Source organism: Ochotona curzoniae, unplaced genomic scaffold, assembly GCF_017591425.1.
Source record: "Ochotona curzoniae isolate NIBS_2020 unplaced genomic scaffold, NIBS_Ocur_1.0 contig_1014, whole genome shotgun sequence".
Classification (NCBI taxonomy): Eukaryota; Metazoa; Chordata; class Mammalia; order Lagomorpha; family Ochotonidae; genus Ochotona; species Ochotona curzoniae.
The window spans coordinates 295101-314978 of record NW_024464920.1 but is presented as its reverse complement, the minus strand read 5'-3'; the positions used below and the strand labels follow the sequence as shown (position 1 = coordinate 314978).

At 46.9% G+C, this 19878-nt stretch overlaps 1 protein-coding gene across 1 annotated transcript in view; it reads left to right on the top strand.

Moving 5' to 3' along the window:
- Positions 1-870: 870 nt before the first annotated feature.
- The window catches only part of CCNT1 (cyclin T1), a 30919-nt gene continuing 11911 nt past the window's right edge, over positions 871-19878 (top strand). The window contains exons 1-4 of the mRNA XM_040978426.1: positions 871-1154; positions 2517-2598; positions 8567-8695; positions 11523-11583. Of these exons, the coding sequence (XP_040834360.1) occupies positions 994-1154; positions 2517-2598; positions 8567-8695; positions 11523-11583 (433 nt within the window). The 5' untranslated portion in view covers positions 871-993. The remainder of the gene's footprint in view (positions 1155-2516; positions 2599-8566; positions 8696-11522; positions 11584-19878) is intronic.

Sequence of the window (19878 nt, the reverse complement as noted above, 5' to 3'; positions counted from 1 at the left end):
TTAACACAATCTGAACTTGGAAGCCCTTGGGGTAAGGAGTAGGGCGAGCTACCTGACACGGCTGGCCTGCCTGACTGTACTCCAGTGAGGTATGAACACCTGCTTGGTAAGGATGCATGGCATTACCTCCTGGGGCGCGGGCCGCACTGGCGAGGTGCGGGATAGGAGAAAAACGAAGGCCCTGTTCCTCTGCCCGCAACTTCAGCACAACGTTAAGACCTACAGGATGTTCACAGCACATTGAGTGCGCATTTGCCACGACCCGACGAGGGGCACCCGTGCTTGGGGGCGAGCAGGGGAAAGGCACGCGGTGCGCATCCCACTCGCGCAAGCGGGGCAGCGCGGCCCTGCGTCCTCGGCCGGCCCTGGTCTCCCGCAGCGAGCGGACTCCATGCCCGACAAGGTCCGCGCGCCAACAGCCGCCAGGGCTGCTCGCTTCCAGGCCTGCGCTGGGTCCCCAGTAGCTCAGCCCTGCTCCTGCGGAAGCGCTCCACCTGGCCGCCATCGAGAGCCCGCGGGCGGGAGCCGCACGGTCCTCCCGGTCCCTCCCGGGCTTTCCCGTCGTTTCCCGGTCCTTCCCGGGCCCTCCCGTCGCTTCCCGGTCCTTCCCGGTCCCTCTCAATCCTCCCCGGTCACTCCTGGCCCTCCCCGTCCTTCCCCGGTCCCTCCCAGGGCCGACACGTTCCAGAGATCTCGCGAGAGGAGCCGTGGCTGACTCCTCCCCCAAGAGCGCGGCGCCTGCGTGCTCGCTCGCCGCCAGGCCTTCCCAGGTGGTGCCCGGGTTGCGCAGTGGACGCAGGAGCGCCGCTGGCGCCGTTCCGGAAGTGGACGCGCCGGCTCGCCTTGGGTCGGCGGAAGCGGCTTACAAAGCCGGCCCTGGCATCTTGGCGGAAGTTCGTCACGTCGTAGGGCCCCCGCCTGGCGGATGTGTGTCGCCGCGTAGGTGACGCTGGGAAGTGTCCGCAGCCTCCGCCGCTGCCTTCTGGAAGCGCTATGGAGGGAGAGAGGAAGAACAACAGCAAGCGGTGGTACTTCACTCGAGAGCAGCTGGAGAACAGCCCGTCCCGCCGCTTCGGCTTGGACCCGGATAAAGAACTCTCCTGTCGCCAGCAGGCGGCCAATCTGCTCCAGGAGATGGGGCAGCGTCTTAACGTGTATCCTTGCGGCCTAGGCCTTGGGCCTGGGAGTCGGGCAGGGCAGGGGCCGGGGCTCCGGCGGGCCGGGCAGGGGCCGGGGCTCCAGCGGGCAGGGCGGGCCGGGCAGGGGCCGGGGCTCCGGCGGGCAGGGCAGCAGCCAGGCCGGAGCAGCAGCCCGAGCTCGCGCCGCGAAGGCGCCTGCTCAGCCCTTGCCGGGAAGCCGGGTGGTGTGGCCGGCGCTCGCGCTTCCTTTCCTGGCTCTGACGCCGTCCCCGTGGACCGCTGCCTCCCACGCTGGGTGCGGAGAGCGGATCTCCCGCAGGTGCGGTGTGGGCGACGAGACTGGCTCTGCGCGTGCCGTCCGAGCTGTCAGGAGGGGCTGTCTCGCCTGCTTTGCGGCTGGGCATTCGCGGGGTTGGATGGGTGTAGAGTTCATGGATCCAGTGTTTTCTGCCGTCTGCGAAATTCTGGGTCCTTAAGCTTTACTCAGATTCGTTTTTCTTAATAATTCAAAGATTAGGGCATCGGGATGTTTTCCACCCGAGTGTATTAGAAAATACACACTGTGTGTTACGGAAAACAATATCGAGCTAAAACGCCTTCTGTTGTGCGCGTGAAAACTCTCCCTGAAGTTCTAGCGTGTTACTCTTACGCCTTGTATCAGGAAATGTGTTTGCCTTCTAAATCGGCTTTGTTTCTTGAGCGTTCGCCCTGTACAGAGCTAAACGGTTCTGCTTGAAATTCTGTGTCTGTGTATCCTTGAAACTTCCTGTGTTTGATTTAGATGGTTGGTGTCAGGGGCCTGGTCGTTATTGTAACCCAGTTGTTCCATGCGGTCTGGAGATGTGTTTAGAAGTTTTTCTTTTCAATGAGTGAGCATCAGATCATTTAGAAACTGCTGGTCCCAAGGGTTACTCCGTGGCCAGAGAGAAATGAGACTGTTAGTTACCAAGGGAAGTGATGGCAACACACTTGCCAGGGCCGTGACTGCATCCGGACTTAGTAAATGAAGATTAGGAGCTGTCCTGAGCCAGGGGATCAGCTTTGCAGGAGTTTTGGAAGTTGTGTGGAAAAAGCATTTAAGATCTTATGACACAGTTTTGTTTATAATCCACATGGAGCCACACATGCTGAGAAATTTAATGACACAGTGAAGTACTTGCGCAAGCTATTGCAGGAGGTAATGTGCCGTAAGTTGGCAATTAATAATTTGGTGAAGGAGAGCAGGCTGCTGCTTGAGTGGGAGAAGTAAGCAGGTTTTCCTTTCTGGAAGCCTCTTGGTTCAGCCTTTTGGTGTTTTTGGGAGAGGGGATGGGGTGATATTTTGTGGAATCTTACTGCTTGCCTGCTTGATCTGGAACCTTAACTGAAACATCTCAGCTCACAGCTGACTATCAACACTGCCATAGTGTACATGCATCGATTCTACATGATTCAGTCCTTTACTCAGTTCCATCGCAATGTAAGTATAACGTATTTATATTGGTGATGCCTTAGTGACTCCTTCCACATAGCTGTTTTTCTTTGTGGTTCGTCTTTGCCACTGAACTAAGCTATGAACTTGAGAATTCAACGTTGATCAGTTTCTGTCTGTGTCACGCACTGCTCTGAATACAGCATCCCAGTTTTCCTGTGAAATGTCTTGGTTTTCTGGTGGGTGGATTCTCTTTAATAATGAAGTGACTACTGAACGTGTGGAAATGTTTTTTGTGGTGAAGGAGTCGCGTTAAGTGTAAATCATTTTTCACTTCAGCTTACAAAGGGGCCAGTAATAATGTCACAACAGCGCAAGTGAGTGTAAGTAATTTAGATTTTCACAAGCCCTGGATGAAAATCCAATCAATGCTGCAAGGTTGTGGAAGGTGTATTATGTGATACTGCCTCTGGAAATAAATGCCTTGTAAGAACAGGGGAAAAAAAATAATAGTGATAACGACTTCTTTTTTCTCCTGGGCAGAATTGTAAATAATGCTGTTTTCAGTTTTGCTGTGGAAATGGTCCTGTTTAGCATCGATACTAGTAATTAATTGCCTTGGAAGTGAATGAATAGTGATAGTGCGGTTTCAGCTAAGACTTTTTATTCCAAGGTAATGGGGATCAGCTTACAGATCTGTTCATCAGAGATTTCCTTGTATATTTTTAGAGAACGTCATACTTTTGAAGAAACTGCTTTGGGATGATGGAGTTTGAACCTTTTTTTTAAGCTCTAGGAAGAGAATTTGTGAAGTTAGATACAGCCCCTGTAAATGAACACATTGGCAGAACCAAGATTGGGAGAAATTGCCTAGAAACCCTGTGGATTTGTGCTCTAGGAATTGCTCGTGTTTTCTGATTACTCAGCGGTCAGCTCGACTGCTTCTGTTCTTGACCCTGATACCTCAAGTCAGATGTCTGATAGTACCAGGTAGCATGTAGTCAAACTCCAGGAACAAGTTCATAGCTGCCTTGCCAATGTGAGGGCTTTCAACACCCCTTGCCTTTCATTCTGAGAAAGAAAGATTTGGGGGCAGCTGTGTCTGAAGTCACTTGTTAATATGTGCTTCTACCTTTCAAATTGTATCTTAAAATTTTGTTTTCATTGTATTTGAAAGGCAGAGAGAGACAGAGGTCTTTCTGTTTGTTGCTTCAGTTCTCGGATGTTGGAAACAGCTGGAGCTGGGTCAGGCTGAAGCAGAATCCCATGGCTTGATCTTGGGTCTCCTACGGAGGTGGCAGTGACCCAAGGCCTCAGCCATCCTCTGGGCCTCCCAGGTTCTCCTTTAGCAAGAAGCTGGAGCAGAAATAGAGTAGCCTGGACTTGGACCAGGATGTGGAGGTAGTCCAACTGGCGTTTTAACGACTGTGCCAAAATATTACCCCCTGATTTTGTGTCTTTACTTACATCATATATGTCAAGTTCAGCAAGAACAAGAACTTGGATTTTCTGTGTGTTTTCCAAAGCACCTTCAGTGAACTTGTTAAATGACTGATCTGGCGGTTTTCCAGTATAGAGTAGTCTTTTGGATGTCTTGACTGTCTTGATTTACTTTGAAAATCCAGTGGTTAGTTGAGGCTGTTGATCTTCTTGGAAGGATTGGTCTTTGGAAAAAGTATTTAGAGGCTGAGTGTTAACATGGGTTAACATGCTGCTGGAACCTGCCATATCCCAGTGCCTGGCTCCATGCCTGTCTCACCCCTTTGCTGATGTGATCTGTGGGAGGCGGTAGTAATGACTCAGGCAACTTCGTGACAGACCCTCTTGTGGATATTTTGGGAGTGAAACTGGTGGATGCAAAGTCTGTTTCTTCACAGTCCTGATTGCTCTGTTTCCAGTCTGGTTCCCTTTTTAAAAAAATCATTTATTTTTATTGGAGTTAATAGATGAAAATTATTGCCTTTTTTAAAAAAATTCAGTTTTTGCAAAAATATACTTATTTACTTGAATGGCAAGAATTACAGATTGGTTGAATGGGGCTTGGAGTAGAGGATTTCTTTTTTCCTTTTTAAAAAAAGATTCATGGGCCCGGCGCGGTGGCGCAAGTGGTTAAAGGTCCTCACCTCGCACGCCCGGGATCCCATATGGGCGCCGGTTCTAATCCCGGCAGCCCCGCTTCCCTTCCAGCTCCCTGCCTGTGGCCTGGGAAAGCAGTCGAGGATGGCCCAGGGCTTTGGGAACCTGCGCCCGCGTGGGAGACCCAGAAGAGGCTCCTGGCTTCGGATCGGCATAGTATCGGCCCGTTGCGCTCACTTGGGGAGTGAATCATCGGACGGAAGATCTTCCTCTCTGTCTCTCCTCTCTGTATATCCGCCTTTCCAATAAAAAAAAAAATAATAAAAATAAATCTTTAAAAAAAAAATAAATAAATAAAGATTCATTTATTTTTATTGGAAAGTCAGATTTACAGAGAGAAGGAGAGACAGAGAGGAAGATCATCTGTCCGTTGATTCATTCCCCAAGTGGCTGCAATGACCGGAGCTGAGCCGATCTAAAGCCAGGAGCCAGGAGCTTCTTCTGGATCTCCCATGTGGTACAGAGTCCCAGGGCCTTGGGCCGTCCTCCACTGCTTTCCCAGGCCACAAGCAGGGAGCTGGATGGGAAACGGGGCTGCTGGGGTTAGAACTGGTGCCCATATGGGATCCTGGTGAGTGATTTCAAGGACTTGAGCTGCTAGGCCACTGCACTGGCTCCCCCATTCCCTCTGCCGTTTTATTATTATTATTATTTTAATATTTGCTGTGCCATGAATTCCTAGACTCCTTTCCCTTGCTTATCACAGAATGTGTTTTTGTGGCTGAAACAGGCTGTCCTTGGTGGAACCCAATGAATTTTCTCTTTGTCTTCCTTCTTTTTCTCTGTCAGAAGTTATCTCAGCTTCTATAGTGCTTAGTCTGGTCCTTGGGTGTTTACAGCAATATGCTAGCTGACACTGTAGCTTCTTCCAGTTTTGCCTTTGTGACATTGTGATTTTGTTTGAAAGGCAGAGAAGGAGAGAGAAAGAAGAGAGATTGATTTTTCCATCTGTTGCTTTATCTGTGGCTTAGAGCTGGACCAGGTTGAAGTCAGGAGCCAGGGACTCCATCTGGCTCTTCACACAGTTGACAGGGGCCCAAGTTCTTGGACCATTGTCTGCTGCTTGCCTTGGTTCATTGGCAGGGAACTGAATGGAAGCAGAGCAGCTAAGATCCAAATCCACACTTTGGTATGGGATGCTAGTGGAATAGGAATTTATTCCCTTGATGTCTATAATGTTGTCTTTGTTGTATCGTATTTATTTGGCCAAAGGAACAGAGCAGCCTGGAAAACTTCTGTTGGAAGGCTGGTGGCATTGTGACACTGCAGGGGAAGCCATGCTTGCAATGCCGACGTCCCGTTTAGACACCAGTTTGTGTCCTGGCTGCTCTACTACCGTTCCCCTGCTCCCTCCTCATGGCCTGGGAATGACACCAGAGGATGACCCAGGTGTTTGGGCCGCTGCACATACGTGGGAGACTTGGATGAAGCTTGAGGTTCTTGGCTTCAGTGTGGTGTAGGCCTGGCTGTGAGGGCTATCTAGGAAGTGACCTAGTGGGTGTAAGATCTCTCGGTCCTCTGTTCTCTCTTTTTGAAATAAAGACATTTTAAAAAATGAATGAATGAATGAAACAATGAAAGAAAGAAAGAGAAATAAATAAATAAATATAGGGCCCAGTGCTACCAGTAGTCTAGTGGCTAAAGTCCTTGCCTTGCATGTGCCGGGATTCCATATGGGCACCGATTTGTGTCCTGGCTGCTCCACTTCCCATGCAGCTCCCTGCTTGTGGCCTGGGAAAGCAGTCGAGGACGGCCCAAAGCCTTCGGACCCTGCACCCACGTGGGAGACCCAGAAAAAGCTCCTGGCTCCTGGCTTTGGATTGGCTGCAGCCATTGCGGCCCATTAGGGAATGAACCGTAGATGGAGGATCTCTCTGTCTCTCCTTCTCTCTGTAAATCTGACTTTCAAAAAAAAAATCTTTAAAACAAACATACAAACAAGCAAACATCTCTTGGGTGTCTCTGCCTCCTCCTGGAAGACAATAGTCTGGTCAAAAGACCATGTTATTTGATATTTATTATAAAGGTAATAAATTCCCATGGTAAAAATCAAGACAGGATGGAAATGGTCCAGGTGTAATGGAGAAAATGGCAGCTGCTCTGTAACCCACGCTGCAGAGGTAGCCATTGAGCTTTCTGTATGTAGACTGACATTTGTATATTTGCATAAAGAAAGCATGTCTTATTAAACTACCATGGTATAATTTGCTCTTACCTCTTAACAGATCTTGAGAGATATCTTCATATTTCTGTGATTTTATATTTTCATAATTTTAAATGATCACTTAGTATTTGTTTAGTAACTATAATCTATTTAACCTGCTCCCCTGTTGGATATTTGGGTTGGGTTAGTAGTGGCAATAGTCTTATACTTGTATATTGCACTTATGAGCGTTTTAATCCAAATTTTTACATGTGGGGTTGCTTTGGTCAAGGCTATTCATATGTAAAATTTTTGTTGTGATAATTTGCCCTCCTGAAAGATTATACATTGTTTCTGTGTGGAAGTTTCCTTTTCCCCATATCTTTATTTAAAAAAAAAAAGGCTCATTTGTTTGAAAGGCAGAGTTACAGAGAGGGAGGAAGAGAACAGAGAGAAAGGTCTTCTTTCTGTTGGTTCATTCCTCAAATGCTGAAGCAGTTGGAGCTGGGCTGGGCGGAAGCCAGTAGCCAGGAGCCGCTTCTGGTTCCCCAGCAGCTGGGCGGCCTGCAGCTGTTCTCCAAGCGCATGAGGGACTGTAAACCATCACACGTGTGGGTCGCCGGCAGCGCAGGTAGCAACTGTGCGGTGCCTCAGCACTGGCCTCTGCACATGACAAATAACAAATATTCTTATAAGTACTACCATTATCAAGTGCAGAAGAGTTTTTTTTTTTCCAAAGATTTATTTTTTTGAATGAGTTAGAGAGATTTTCCATTTGCTGGGACACTCCCCAAATGACTACAGTGTCGCCCGAGCTGGACGGCCCAGAGCCAGGAACCAGGAGCTTCTTCTGGATCTCCAGCATGGCTGTGGGTGTCCAAGCACTTGAGTCATCTTTTGCTGTTTTCCCAGGTGCGTTAGCAGGGAGCTGGGTTGAAGTACAGCAGCTGGGACTCAAACTAGCGTCCATATGGGATGCTAGTGCTTCAGGTGGCAGCTCTGCCTACTATGCCAAAATGAAAGATTATCAAACAAGACACATGGGGTCCTAAATTACTTTCTTAAATGTCTGAAATTGGATTAGGTCTTGTAGTACAGCAAATTAAGCCATGACTTGGGATGCTGGCATCCAATATCAGAATGCCTAGTTTTGACATGAGTGAGAAGGGATGTATTTTTTTTTTAAGTTCAGGTCCTTGTCTTTGGGAAATGCATTCTAAGTGAAGGCACAAATCAAGTGCATAATGTGATAGAATTTAAAGGGTGAGAAAATGAGCACAGTTTTACAGCTGCATAACCACAGGTTGCCCCACACAGAGAAACCCTTGTCAGGAAAGGAAGTAGGCCAAAAATTCCTCTGAAAGCAGAAAAAAGGCCGTGGGTGCCTGGCAATCCCTTTAGCTATAGATTGCAGCAGAAGAACGCTCCTCCTTTATGAACGCAGGTGGTGCCTCCCCAGGGATTATATGACATCTCCACAAGTTCCAGGGGGAATTCAGTGTCTGTTTTCATGGCGTCTTCCCCTCAGGTCCTAGAGGAAGCAGACTCATCCTGGGGAAGGGGATGCCTGATTGACAAGTGGGTTAGAATTACACTTGGGATTATAGTCGGAGGGTGAGTATAAGGTGGTGATGCTGAGCCAGGCAGAGGACCTGATTGGAGACTTAGTTCCTCTTTTGATATACTTTGATCTGGAAATAAATAATGACTGTGCTTTTCTTTGCTGGTTCTGTGCAGTCCGTGGCTCCAGCAGCCTTATTTCTAGCAGCTAAAGTAGAAGAACAGCCAAAGAAGTTGGAACATGTCATCAAGGTAGCACACACCTGTCTCCATCCGCAGGAGTCACTTCCTGATACCAGGAGTGAGGTAAGAGGCTGTTAAACGCTTCCTTGTTTGTTTTGATTGTAGCTTTATTTTGCAACTTTCATGTACTGAAGTATGACTTAAAGGAACTTTTGATTTAAAAAACTGGTTAGCAAATGTAACAAAGAATGTAATGTCTACTTGTTTTCTTCAAAGCTTCATGCTTGAGTCTCCAGTTTTTTGAAATGATTGGCAGAAGATATTTCCTCTACTAAATAGAAGGAACTAGCATAGTTTATGTTCGTAGTGTACTTAGTAAAATTGTGAAATATGGTGGAGCGTTAACTACAATAAAGCTGTGAACTTGAGTTATCCCAGAAGTCATTTAGCATGTATGTAATCAGTGTTAAAACGTTATTGATGAGATAATTTATATTGCTGTTTTTACTAAGTCTTTAAACTCCACTATGTAATTTATAATCATAGCACATTTCACTTAGACTAACTGCATTTTGGCTAGTCAGTAACCACATGTGGCAAGATTAGATTTGACTGAGATAAATCTGATTTTTTTTTTGTTTATTCCCTTTTGCTTTGAACTCTTCCATTTTTAGAAATCTAGCATTTTCCTAAAGAGAATTGTTTGAGTGAAATATTGACTAAATATTACAATATAGTAAGAAGATAGTACAAGTATGTTTTGATGACAATTTTTGCAAATTTTAAATTTATTTATCTTGAAATGTTTGTTATGCAGATAAGGGGATTATAGACCCATGCTGGTCTCTGGGTGGCATGTGGGGGAATGAGGGGATCTCTCCCTCCTGTGACTGTGGTGGGAGTAGGGAGTAGGGAGAAGGGGAGATGTTATGCCTCTCCTTGCTGACAGAGCACATCAGCACCAGGGGACAGAAATGGTCCCTTGGTTCCACCTGAGGGAACCTGATAGGAAGAAGAAATTCCCTGAGGGTGTTGCTTGAATAGTCTAGATTGTTCTGAGATTGTGTTGGCTTCCTTGTACCAGGTGCGAGATACCACTTCCCATACTTGCCAGCTGTCTCTGTCTGTTTCGGTATGTCCGTAGTCTTAGATGCTTGGTGGAGGATTTGGCCTTCAGCATTATTCAACTTGCTCTTCTTTGCATCTTTTGGTGAGGCACTCAAGTTCCTCTGTTGAGTCAGAGAAACCAGCTGTCCTGTCTTTCATGTGCATCCCAGTGTGTTACCTCTCTAAGAATGGAGTCAGCAACAGAGGTGGGGCAGTCCCACAACATGCTCTGAGATGACCATTGTGCAGTTCCCTGAGGTTGGAGAAGAGGTGGTGGATCTGTTGGCTGACTCCTAAAAGTCCCTGCTGAGTTAGTTGGTCTCCAGATCTGGCTCTTGGGTGTGCTTGCAAGTGCTATAGCCCAGCACGGCACGTTTAGGAACCACCTTTGCATGCACTGGTGGGTACTGAAGCCTGGTCAGAGTAACCCCCAAGAACCCTGACCAGACCTGTGCCCAGATCCAGCCCATGTGTGTGCTGGCGAGTGTTGTAACCCAGTCTGGCGTCTGTGTGAACCTACAGGCCTGGCACATCCAGCCCCCAGGCGGGTGCTGTGACCTGATCCAGCCCACCCCTGAATCTGGCACCTGTACCAGTGGGTGCTGTTACAGTCTAGTTGGTGAGATCCCCAAGGACCCGTTCTAGTGCTGCCTCCAGACCCAGCCTCATGTGTACTAATGGTAGGTGCTAAGGCCTGGTCAAGGCTATTCCTCCAGAACCAGACCCTGAGCATGCTAGCAGGTACTGTGGCCTTGCCCAGCCTGCATCCAGACCTGGCACTTTGTTGTATCAGCAGGTGATGCAGCTTAGTCAGACAGACCCTTGAGACCCCTTTCCAGGCTTGCCCTCAGACCTGGCTCTCATATTTGCTGACAGGTACTGCAGCCCTACCCCAGCCCCAGATCTTAATTGTACCAGTGACTGCTTGTGGCCTAGTCAGGAAGTATACTGAGGACTACTACTAACTTGTCCTCTGCAACCTAGCCTGGTCCAGCCCTGACTGTTAAAAAGAGTGCTGGCAGATGTTGTGGCCTAGTTTAGCTTAGTCCCACCCTGGCCCTGGCTCTTGGGTGTGCAGATGGGTGCTTTGGCCTGACCCAGGGAGTACCTCCAGAGTCCCACTTCTGATCCACCCCATCTCAACTACTGTGATTGATTACCTGTGGGTGAAGGGGTTTGGTCTATGGAAGCCCCCCAAAATCATTCAATATATATCAAACAAGCCCTCAGTTAGCCCCCATTCTGACCTGTTCCCAGTCCCCCAGTCCCTAACAATGCATGCAACCCCTTCCTCCCCGCACTCATGGTGGCAGCAATGGTGATGGGGTGGCCCTGGCTGGTGTGTGACCATGGTGGCATAGTGGGCATTCTCTGCTCTCTTTCCCCAGATCTTAACAATGAAAAAAAAAGTAGAAAAAATAAAATAGGTAACTATATTGGCACATTGGTATACTTAACACAAATTTGGCTTAACCAAGTGCAGAATGTCTGCCAGCTGTTAACTTCTTTTCTCTCAGCAGTATAATACTGTCTAGGTACAAGGCAAACTAGGCCATTGCCTGCAGCAGGAGTAATGGCAGTGTTTAACGTGAAAATGACCCAGATCTCTGCTTTTGCTGTCACCATATGATTATTTCTCAATGTTCTAGTTCATCTTCTTTCTTTTTTTTTTTTAAAGGAAAATCTATAATGAATAGGGATAGTGATGCGGAATACATGCCAGTTCTTAGTCTAACTGTAACCACCCTTTTTTTTTGTGTTGTTGTTCCTATTTTGTTTTGATTGTGTGTGTTTGTATATTATGCCTTTTCAGGAAATAATTTTTCTGTCCTTTTACCTTTAGGCTTACTTGCAACAAGTTCAAGATCTGGTGATTTTAGAAAGCATAATTTTGCAGACTTTAGGTATGTATATTTTTCTTCACATTTAAAATATCATGTATGTACTATAATATTTGGGTTTGTAAAATGGAAACAGAAGGTTTCTGTAGAGTGTCCATCTGTGTTGGGGTTAAAAGGTTGTAGGGCGTGAAGAGTTTAACACTGGTCTGTGTAGAATGTAGACCAGTATGTACGTACAGTTGATCTTTCCAACAGCGATTAGTGAAGGTGTTTTCTCCTTCTGCTAGGGTTCATGATACACTTTTAAGGTTTTCTGATTTTTAACCAAATACATATTATCAAGAACTGCCTAAAGAACATTTTTTATTCCATGGATTGTTACGGGCTGTCATTGCATTTTAGAGAAAAGCATTTGTTCTTACAATTAGTATCCATTTCCATTATTTATTTATTTATTCGTGTGAAGATTTTTTATTTTTATTGGAAAATCAGATTGACAGAAGAAAAGACAGAGAAAAAGCTCTTCCAGTCATTGGTTCAGTCCTCAAGTGGCCACAACAGCCAGAGCTGAGCTGATCCAAAGCCAGGAGCCAGGAGCTCTCTCCCAGTCTTTCACACGGGTGCAGGGACCCAAGGCTTTGGGCTGTCCTCTACTGCTTTCCCAGGACACAAGCAAGGAGTTGGATGGGAAGTGGAGCAGTTGGGACATGAATTGGTGCCCATATGGGATCCCATCGGATGCGAGGCGAGGATTTAGCCACTAGACTGTTGTGCTGGGCCCTACAATTGGTATTAAGTTTTAGAAAGTTGGAGAGAGAGACAGTGCTTGATTGTCCATCTGCTGGTTGATTTATCAGATGGCTTGGCAAAGGCTCAACCCAGGAGCCAGGAGCTTATTCTCCATCTTCCATGTGGGTGGCAGAGACCCAAACACTTGGGTCATCTGCTGCTGCTTTTTTTAGGCCAGTAGCAGGGAGTTGGAACAGAAGTGATGCAATCAGACATGTTGCCATGCTACAGCCAGTTTTTTTAGAGAAGTGGAGTAGAAGGGTATGAACCCGAGCAGTAGGGATCAGGTAAGTGGCTCTGATGTTTTATCTAATATGATTTCTACCAGTTTACTACTTTGGTACTTTAGAGGGTAGTGATATTCTGGTGGAATAAATATGTAAATCAGTAACATCTAATGCACAGAATAAGAATAATTTACATGATCTGAATTTTGCAATAGAACTTGTTATCTGGGAAATTTTACTTACATGTTCAAAAAGAAAAGCTGGAGGATAATTTGCACACTGATTTTGCTAAGTTATTATGAGAAAGATCATTTGGGGTTGGCTGTTATGAGTGCTATGTTGCAAGATGATGAGAACAAAATAGAGCTTAGAGAAAGAAAGGTTTTAAATTTATTTTTCAAGACTAAGATTTGGAAAGTAGTTGTTTCTTGAACATCTTATTCTAATTTTGCATTATTTTCTATTGTTCCTAAAAGAGGAGGTTTTCAGCAGTAAAAACGAACGGGTGAAGGCCAGTCAGGAAAGGCCACTGTTCCTGGTAGGACAGGAAGTGGACTAAGTAGGGCTGGCTCAAGGACTCATCGATGGGCAAGAGAACTGGCATTGGGAGAGGTTCTGATGGAGAAGCTTGGGGAACTCCTCTGTCAGGATACAGGTCCCTACAGGTGAGCGCAAGAACCACAATAGGGAGCAACCCAGACCAAGTCAGGGTTGGTACCCACCCGCATACATTTGGTGGAGGCCAGGGGTGAACCAGGCTGGCCCACTTCATATTACCCACTGGTGAATCAGAGCGCCAGAATGGAGTGTGGGTTAGGCTGGGTTCGGTCGCAACACAACCTGGTTCACAAGAGGGCCAGGACTGGGGGCTGCCTGGGCTGGGCTGGGCTAGGCTGTACCCCATACCAGTGAGTTGGAACCTGGGAATGGGCTTGGCACAGCCAGGTTACAGCACCCACTGGCAAGTGCCAGGGCGGGCCATGTCAGGCTGGGCCTCAGCATCCAACCAACATGTGAGCTCAAATGGGGAAGGGGTGAAGTTGGTAGGGGGCTGTGAGGTGCTTTCCTGCTGGACCACCACTCCCGCAGGAGAGTGAGTTGGGATAGTGGTAGACCAGGCTGGGCAGGGCCAACACCTGTGGCCCTCATGTGAGCTGGATTAGGGAAATGCCAGGCTGGGTTGACTGTTCCTTTTGGTGCTTGCGAAAGCCAGAGTGGGTATGGGTTGGTTGGGCTTTGCTGCAGCATCAGCTAGCAGATGCTGGCACAGGGGCACATTCTGTTAAGTTAAACTTCAGAACCACCCAGAGAGTGCAAGATCCAGGAGTGGGGGTGGGCCCAGTAAGGAAACAGTGGGCATGTCCCTCTTGGGTTGCCACTTCCACTGGTGAACATGAGACCTAGGACAGGGGCAGGCATGGCTAGATAGAGAGTGGCACCTGCTGGCCTGTGTGTGGGCGGGATAGTGGGATTGGTTGAGTTGAACTACGCTTCAATGCCTGTTGACATGTATGAGAGCTGAATGGGATGTGGGACAGACTGAACCAATCTGCTGTACTTAACTGGCAAGCACAGGAACCAGGGTAGGGGGCAGGCCTGGTGGGGTTATTGCGGATCACTCCGGCTAGGATGCAGCTCCCACTGGTTTGTGTGAGGGCCTACTAAGCTGTGGGTAGGATCAAGTTGGGCTGTTAGTAACAAGACAGGGCTGGAGACAGAACTGACCCAGCAGTTGCAGCTACCAGCGTGTGCAACAAGTGTGTCAGACCCTGTATTGGCAGGCACACACAAGAATCGGATCTGGGATCAACTCAGATGAAGTTTCTTTGACAATCCCTCCAACTAACTGCTGATTTCAGAACCCTAGCCATGAAGAGAATTGCAGGCTCTGTTGTCTGACCATGATGTACGCATGTGTCAGAGCCGAACTTACTTAGTGGCTCAGCTGGAGCAGTGGGCAGCATATCCAGGTGCACATGGAGGATATGGCAGTACATTGGAGTGTGCAGAGGACACCTGGTACCGGATAGAAGACAGAACAAATTCATCAACTAGCCCAGCCAAGCATTGGCAGTGAATACCAGGGTGGACTATGTCAGCCAGTAGATTCTGGAGAGATTTCATTCTGCTTGGAGTGACAAGATTGGCAGTAATTCAGATCTGTTGAACTCTTTTTCTAAACATTTTTAAATCTTGGGCCCGGCGGCGTAGCCTGGCAGCTAAAATCCTTGCCTTGAGTGCGCCAGGATCCCATATGGGTGCCGGTTCTAATCCCGGCAGCTCCACTTCCCATCCAGCTGCCTGCTGTGGCTTGGGAAAGCAGTGGAGGACGGCCCAAAGCCTTGGGACCCTGTACCCGTGTGGGAGACCTGGAAGAGGTTCCTGGCTCCTGGCTTTGGATTGGTTCAGCTCCAGCCGTTGCGGCCTCTTGGGGAGTGAATCATCAGATGGAAAATCTTCCTCTCCGTCTCTCCTCCTCTCTGTGTATCTAACTGTGTAATAAAAACAAATTTTAAAATATTTAATCATTATTATCATTTTATGATACAGTTCCATAGGCCCCTGGGATCTCCCTTGTGCCCTCCCTAATTTCCCACTCCCACCGAGTCCCCCTATATTATTACTAAAGTAAAGTTCTTCACACAGAGATATATATTCATTTTTGTGGGCATGGACAATGGCAGAGAGTCCATCATCCTGTTGTCATGTAAGTTTCATTGGTAGTCCATCTTTAGTCTGGAAGTAGAGATGCATACTGCATTGTATCCTCCCATCCAGATATACTAGTCTCCATTTCACAGCGACTATATATCCCCTAAATGAAAAGCCACAAAAGAAAATCAACAATAGGAAGAAAAAAGAAATTAACAACACCATGAAGTTAAATAATGTGCTACTAGATGACTAATGTGTGGCTGAAGAAATGTAAAAGAAAATCAAGATGCTTCTTGAAGAAAATGATGCTTCTGTATGATCTATGAGTCAGTGAAGAATTTAATGAGAAGAAAGTGTTCTGAAGAGATGGAACTAACAAAGAAAAAAACACCAAAATTAATGAGATATAGTTTCCACTGATCTTTGTTGGTGAAATGTGTCTCCTGTAGGCGCCAAATAGGTAGGTTTTGTTTTTTAATCCAGTCTACGAATCTGTGACATTTGATCGATGCGTTTAAGCTGTTTACATTCAAGGTTAATACAAATAGGTGGTAATTTGATTCTGTTATTTTACTGGGATGTTCTTCACATTTGCCTTTGGTTTTGGTGGGTGCTATTCCTTTTCTCTGTCAAGAGAACATCTTTATCTGGGAGTGGGAGTGGCCTAGAAGGGAAAGAGTGGGCTCCTCCCTCTTGGATTACCACTCCCACTGGAGGGCACAAAAACTAGGACAGGGCTGGGGTGGCTAGACAGAGAGAAGCAACCAATGACATTTGTGAGGGCTGGATAGTGGAGCTGGTTAGATGGAACTAGGCTTCAATACCCATTGACATGTATGAGAGCCGAAGGGGATGTGGGACAGACTGGACTACTCTGCTGCACATACTGGTAAACATACTGGTAGGGGGCGGGCCAGGTGGGGGTTATTGTGGGTCGCTCTGACAAGGCTGCAGCTCCCACTGGTTTATGTGAGGGCCAAGTGCGTGCTGGGCAGAACCAAGCTGGACTGCAACACCCATTGGTTCCTGTGGAAGACGGCTGAAAACAGAACAAAACCAGCGATTGCAACCACCAGCTGATCGGGGCGATGGACTGTGCCGGCCCCTGTACTTGCTAGTACATATAAGAATCTGGACTGAAAACACCTCAAAGTTTCTTTTGAGATCTCCCCAATCGAACTACCGGACTCAGAACCTTAACCATGAAAAGACAGAAGACAGAGCAAGTCAATCCAACCACCTCAGCCATATGTTGGCAGTGAAAAACTGGGCAAAAGGAGACTCTAAAATGGAGACTCTAAGATTCTTCAAGGACCTTATTGTGCTTGGAGTGGCGAGATTGGCAGCAGTTCAGAACTGATGAACTATCAAAACCATTTGAGCAAGACTCTCTGAGCATGCCCGGTGGCATGGCCTAGCGGCTAAAGTCCTCACCTTGAACGAGCCAGGATCCCATATGGGCACCGGTTCTAATCACCACAGCTCCACTTCCCATCCAGCTCCCCGCTTGTGGCCTGGGAAAGCAGTGGAGGACGGCGCAAAGCCTTGGGACCCTCCACCCACGTGGGAGACCTGGATAAAGTTCCTGGAACCTGGCTTCAGATCAGCGCAGCACCAGCCGTTGCGCTCACTTGGGGAGTGAATCATCGCACGGATGATCTTCCTCTCTATCTCTCCTCCTCTCTTAGGTGACTTTGTAATAAAAATAAATAAAACTTTAAAAAAAAAAAAAGACCCTGGAGCATGCTCCACATCAAGGACCTGGGGTGAGTGGGAGTCTGGGTGGGGCTTCTCACTTATTATCTCCTTGTACCCTGGATATATGAAGGAAACAGTGCAGAAACAATAGTCTTACCTACTCTCCTATAGCCCTTTAACCTTTTAACTATGTAACCATTATCAAAACTATAATAAAAAAATGAAAAAAGAACATTTTTAAGTATCATTCGTAGTGCAGATTTGGAAGAGGCAAATTCTTTTAACTTTTCTTTACTGTGGAAGAACTTTATTTCATTTTCAAAGACAAAGGAGAACTTTGCTGGGTATGTTATCCTGGGCCGGTAGTTTTTTTGCTTTTAGAATCTGGAATATGTCACTCCATTCTCTTCTTGCCTGTAGAGTTTCCTGTGAGAGGCTTCCTGCGAGTTTAACTGGCATTCCTTTATATGTCAGTTGATTTTTTTCATGTGTACTTTTAAGGATCTTTTCTTCAAGCTTCAGAGAGCTTGACTATTGTGTGTCATGGTGAAGATCACTTTTGGTCAAGCCTGTTGGGAGTTCTGTGCCCCTACTGGATGTTGTTTCCGAATTCTTTCCTGAGATTCAGGAAGTTTTTCCTTTTTATTTCATTGAATACATTATTTTAAAAAAAATAGTAGTCTTTTTTTTTTTTTTTTTTTTAAGATTTATTATTTGGGCCGGCAGCGTGGCCTAGAGGCTTGAGTCCTTGCCTTGAACGCACCGGGATCCCGTGCGTATACATACATACATCCCGTACAGCATACATCCGCCTTTCCAATAAAAATAAAATAAATATTAAAAAACAAAGCAAACAAAAAAAGATTTATTTATTCCTGTTACAAAGTCAGACATACAGAGAGGAGGAGAGACAGAGAGGAAGATCTTTCTTCTGATGATTCACTCCCCTGTGACCGCAATAGCTGGTGCTGCGCTGATCTGAAGCCAGGAGCCAGGAACCTCTTCTGGGTCTCCCACGTGGGTGCAGGGACCCGAAACCTTGGGCCATTCTTGACTACCTTCCCAGGCCTCAAGAAGGGAGCTGGATGGAAAGTGGAGCTGCTGGGATTAGAACCGGCGCCCATATGGGATCCTGGCATGTTTAAGGTGAGGACTTGAGCCGCTAGGCTATGCTGCCTGGCCTTGAATACATTTTTAAACCCAGTTTCTCTTTCTGCACCTTCTGGGACTCCTACACCTCTTATATTAGGCCTCTTAATAGTGTCTTTCAGTTCTTGAATACTGTTTTTTAGCTTGTTCAGCTCTGCTTCCAGCTTTTTGTTTGTTTTCTCCTGGTGAGAGGACATAGCTTCCAATTCTGAGATTCTTTCTTCTGCCTCCTTCATTCTATTTTGAGGTCCTTCCACTGTACTTTTAATTTGCTCCACTGTATTCTTCATTTCTAATTTCTGTATTCTTTCATTTGATTCATTTCCAGTGTGACATATTCCTTGAATTCCTTGAACACCTGCTTTACGTGCTTCTCATTGTTGATAAGAGGCATTATAACAAGTGTTTTGAATTCTGTGTCACCCATTTTCTCAATGTCTTCCTCAGCTAACTCTGAGGTTGGCAGAGGGTTTTGCTCCTTTGCAGGGGAGTCTGCAGTAATATTCATTGTGGCTTTATCTCGTTTTTTGCTCTTGGTCGTTGTACTTCTGGCTAGCAGAATCTTCTCCTTGGGCAGGTTTCTAAGCTGTGTCACCCACAGGTCTACAGTTCAATTTTAATTATTGCAGTTGGTACACGGCTCTTTGTTTGCAGTCAGTTTTGCTACTCCCTCTAGTGAGTTCCAGATCTGGGTTCTTACGTTAGATATCCGCCATGGTCTCTGTAGCCCCAGCTCCTGGCTCACCAGTCTCCACCTGAGTGCAGGTGGGGCTGCACTGTTGTCTTTACAACTTTTGTCCCACCTCCGGTTGGAGCAGGTCCCAGGATTACGGAGACACCAGGAGTCCTATATAGCTAGGTTGTTGTTGGTGGTACTCTTGCAGAAACCTGTTGGCCGTTAGATCTGAGGGCTACATGGACCCCTTTTGTCCCATACAATGCCATGGTTGGTATTATGTGGGAGCAGTGCAATGCACTGAGTTCAGTGAGTTCTCCCCGGACTTGGCACATGCACAGCTCGCTGTTGTCCTTTGCAGTCCTAAAACTTTTGTCACACTGTACAAAATGTCACCTGACGTACCACTGTTAGAGTTCTTGATTTGCTGGCCATCAGTTTTGATAGCTGCCTGGACCTGTCTTGGGTGGAACCTGTAGGATGCCATGTTGTTGCAGTTGGTGGAGTCAGAAATGAGTTCACTCCCAGCTCAGCATATGCTCAGTCCTTTCCCTTGCCTTTACGTCCTTAAACAAAATGGTGCTCAGTTCGGCTCCAGGGGGCGCAGACTGGGCTGTGAAATCCACCTGGTTCTAGCACTGCTGGTTGGGATCTGCTGCTCTGTCTGCTCCTGGTCAAATCAAACAGACCAGCAGCATGGACAGTTTTTGTCTGGGTTTACCTCCTGAGCTCCCAGTGAAAGTCCCTTCTCATCTTATTACTGGTGTAGTTCTGGCTCCTGGTGGAGTTCAGATCGCTGTTTGCTGAATGCCTCTGGAGTATCCATCACTGTAACACCTCACTGTTGTTTTTGCTGATTTCCTGTGTCTATCAGTCTCCAGGTACCCCTCTGCTGTTGTTCTGTCATCTCCTATTTCCTGGAATGTGCCCTCTCTGCTTTATACTGGTTAATGTTTCTCTGTTTAAACGTGTCCTTTCCCTATTCCGCCATCTTGATTCTTCCAGAACCTCTTTAGCAGGACCCTCGGAACATGCCCCACATTGGGGGTCCTGGGGTGGTGTCGAGTGGCTGGACCCAGGTGCAGGGTCATTTGGAAGCTGGGTGTGGCTTCTCTCCTTATTTTCCCCCTTTCCCCAGATATAGGAAGAGAAAAAAGAGATTAT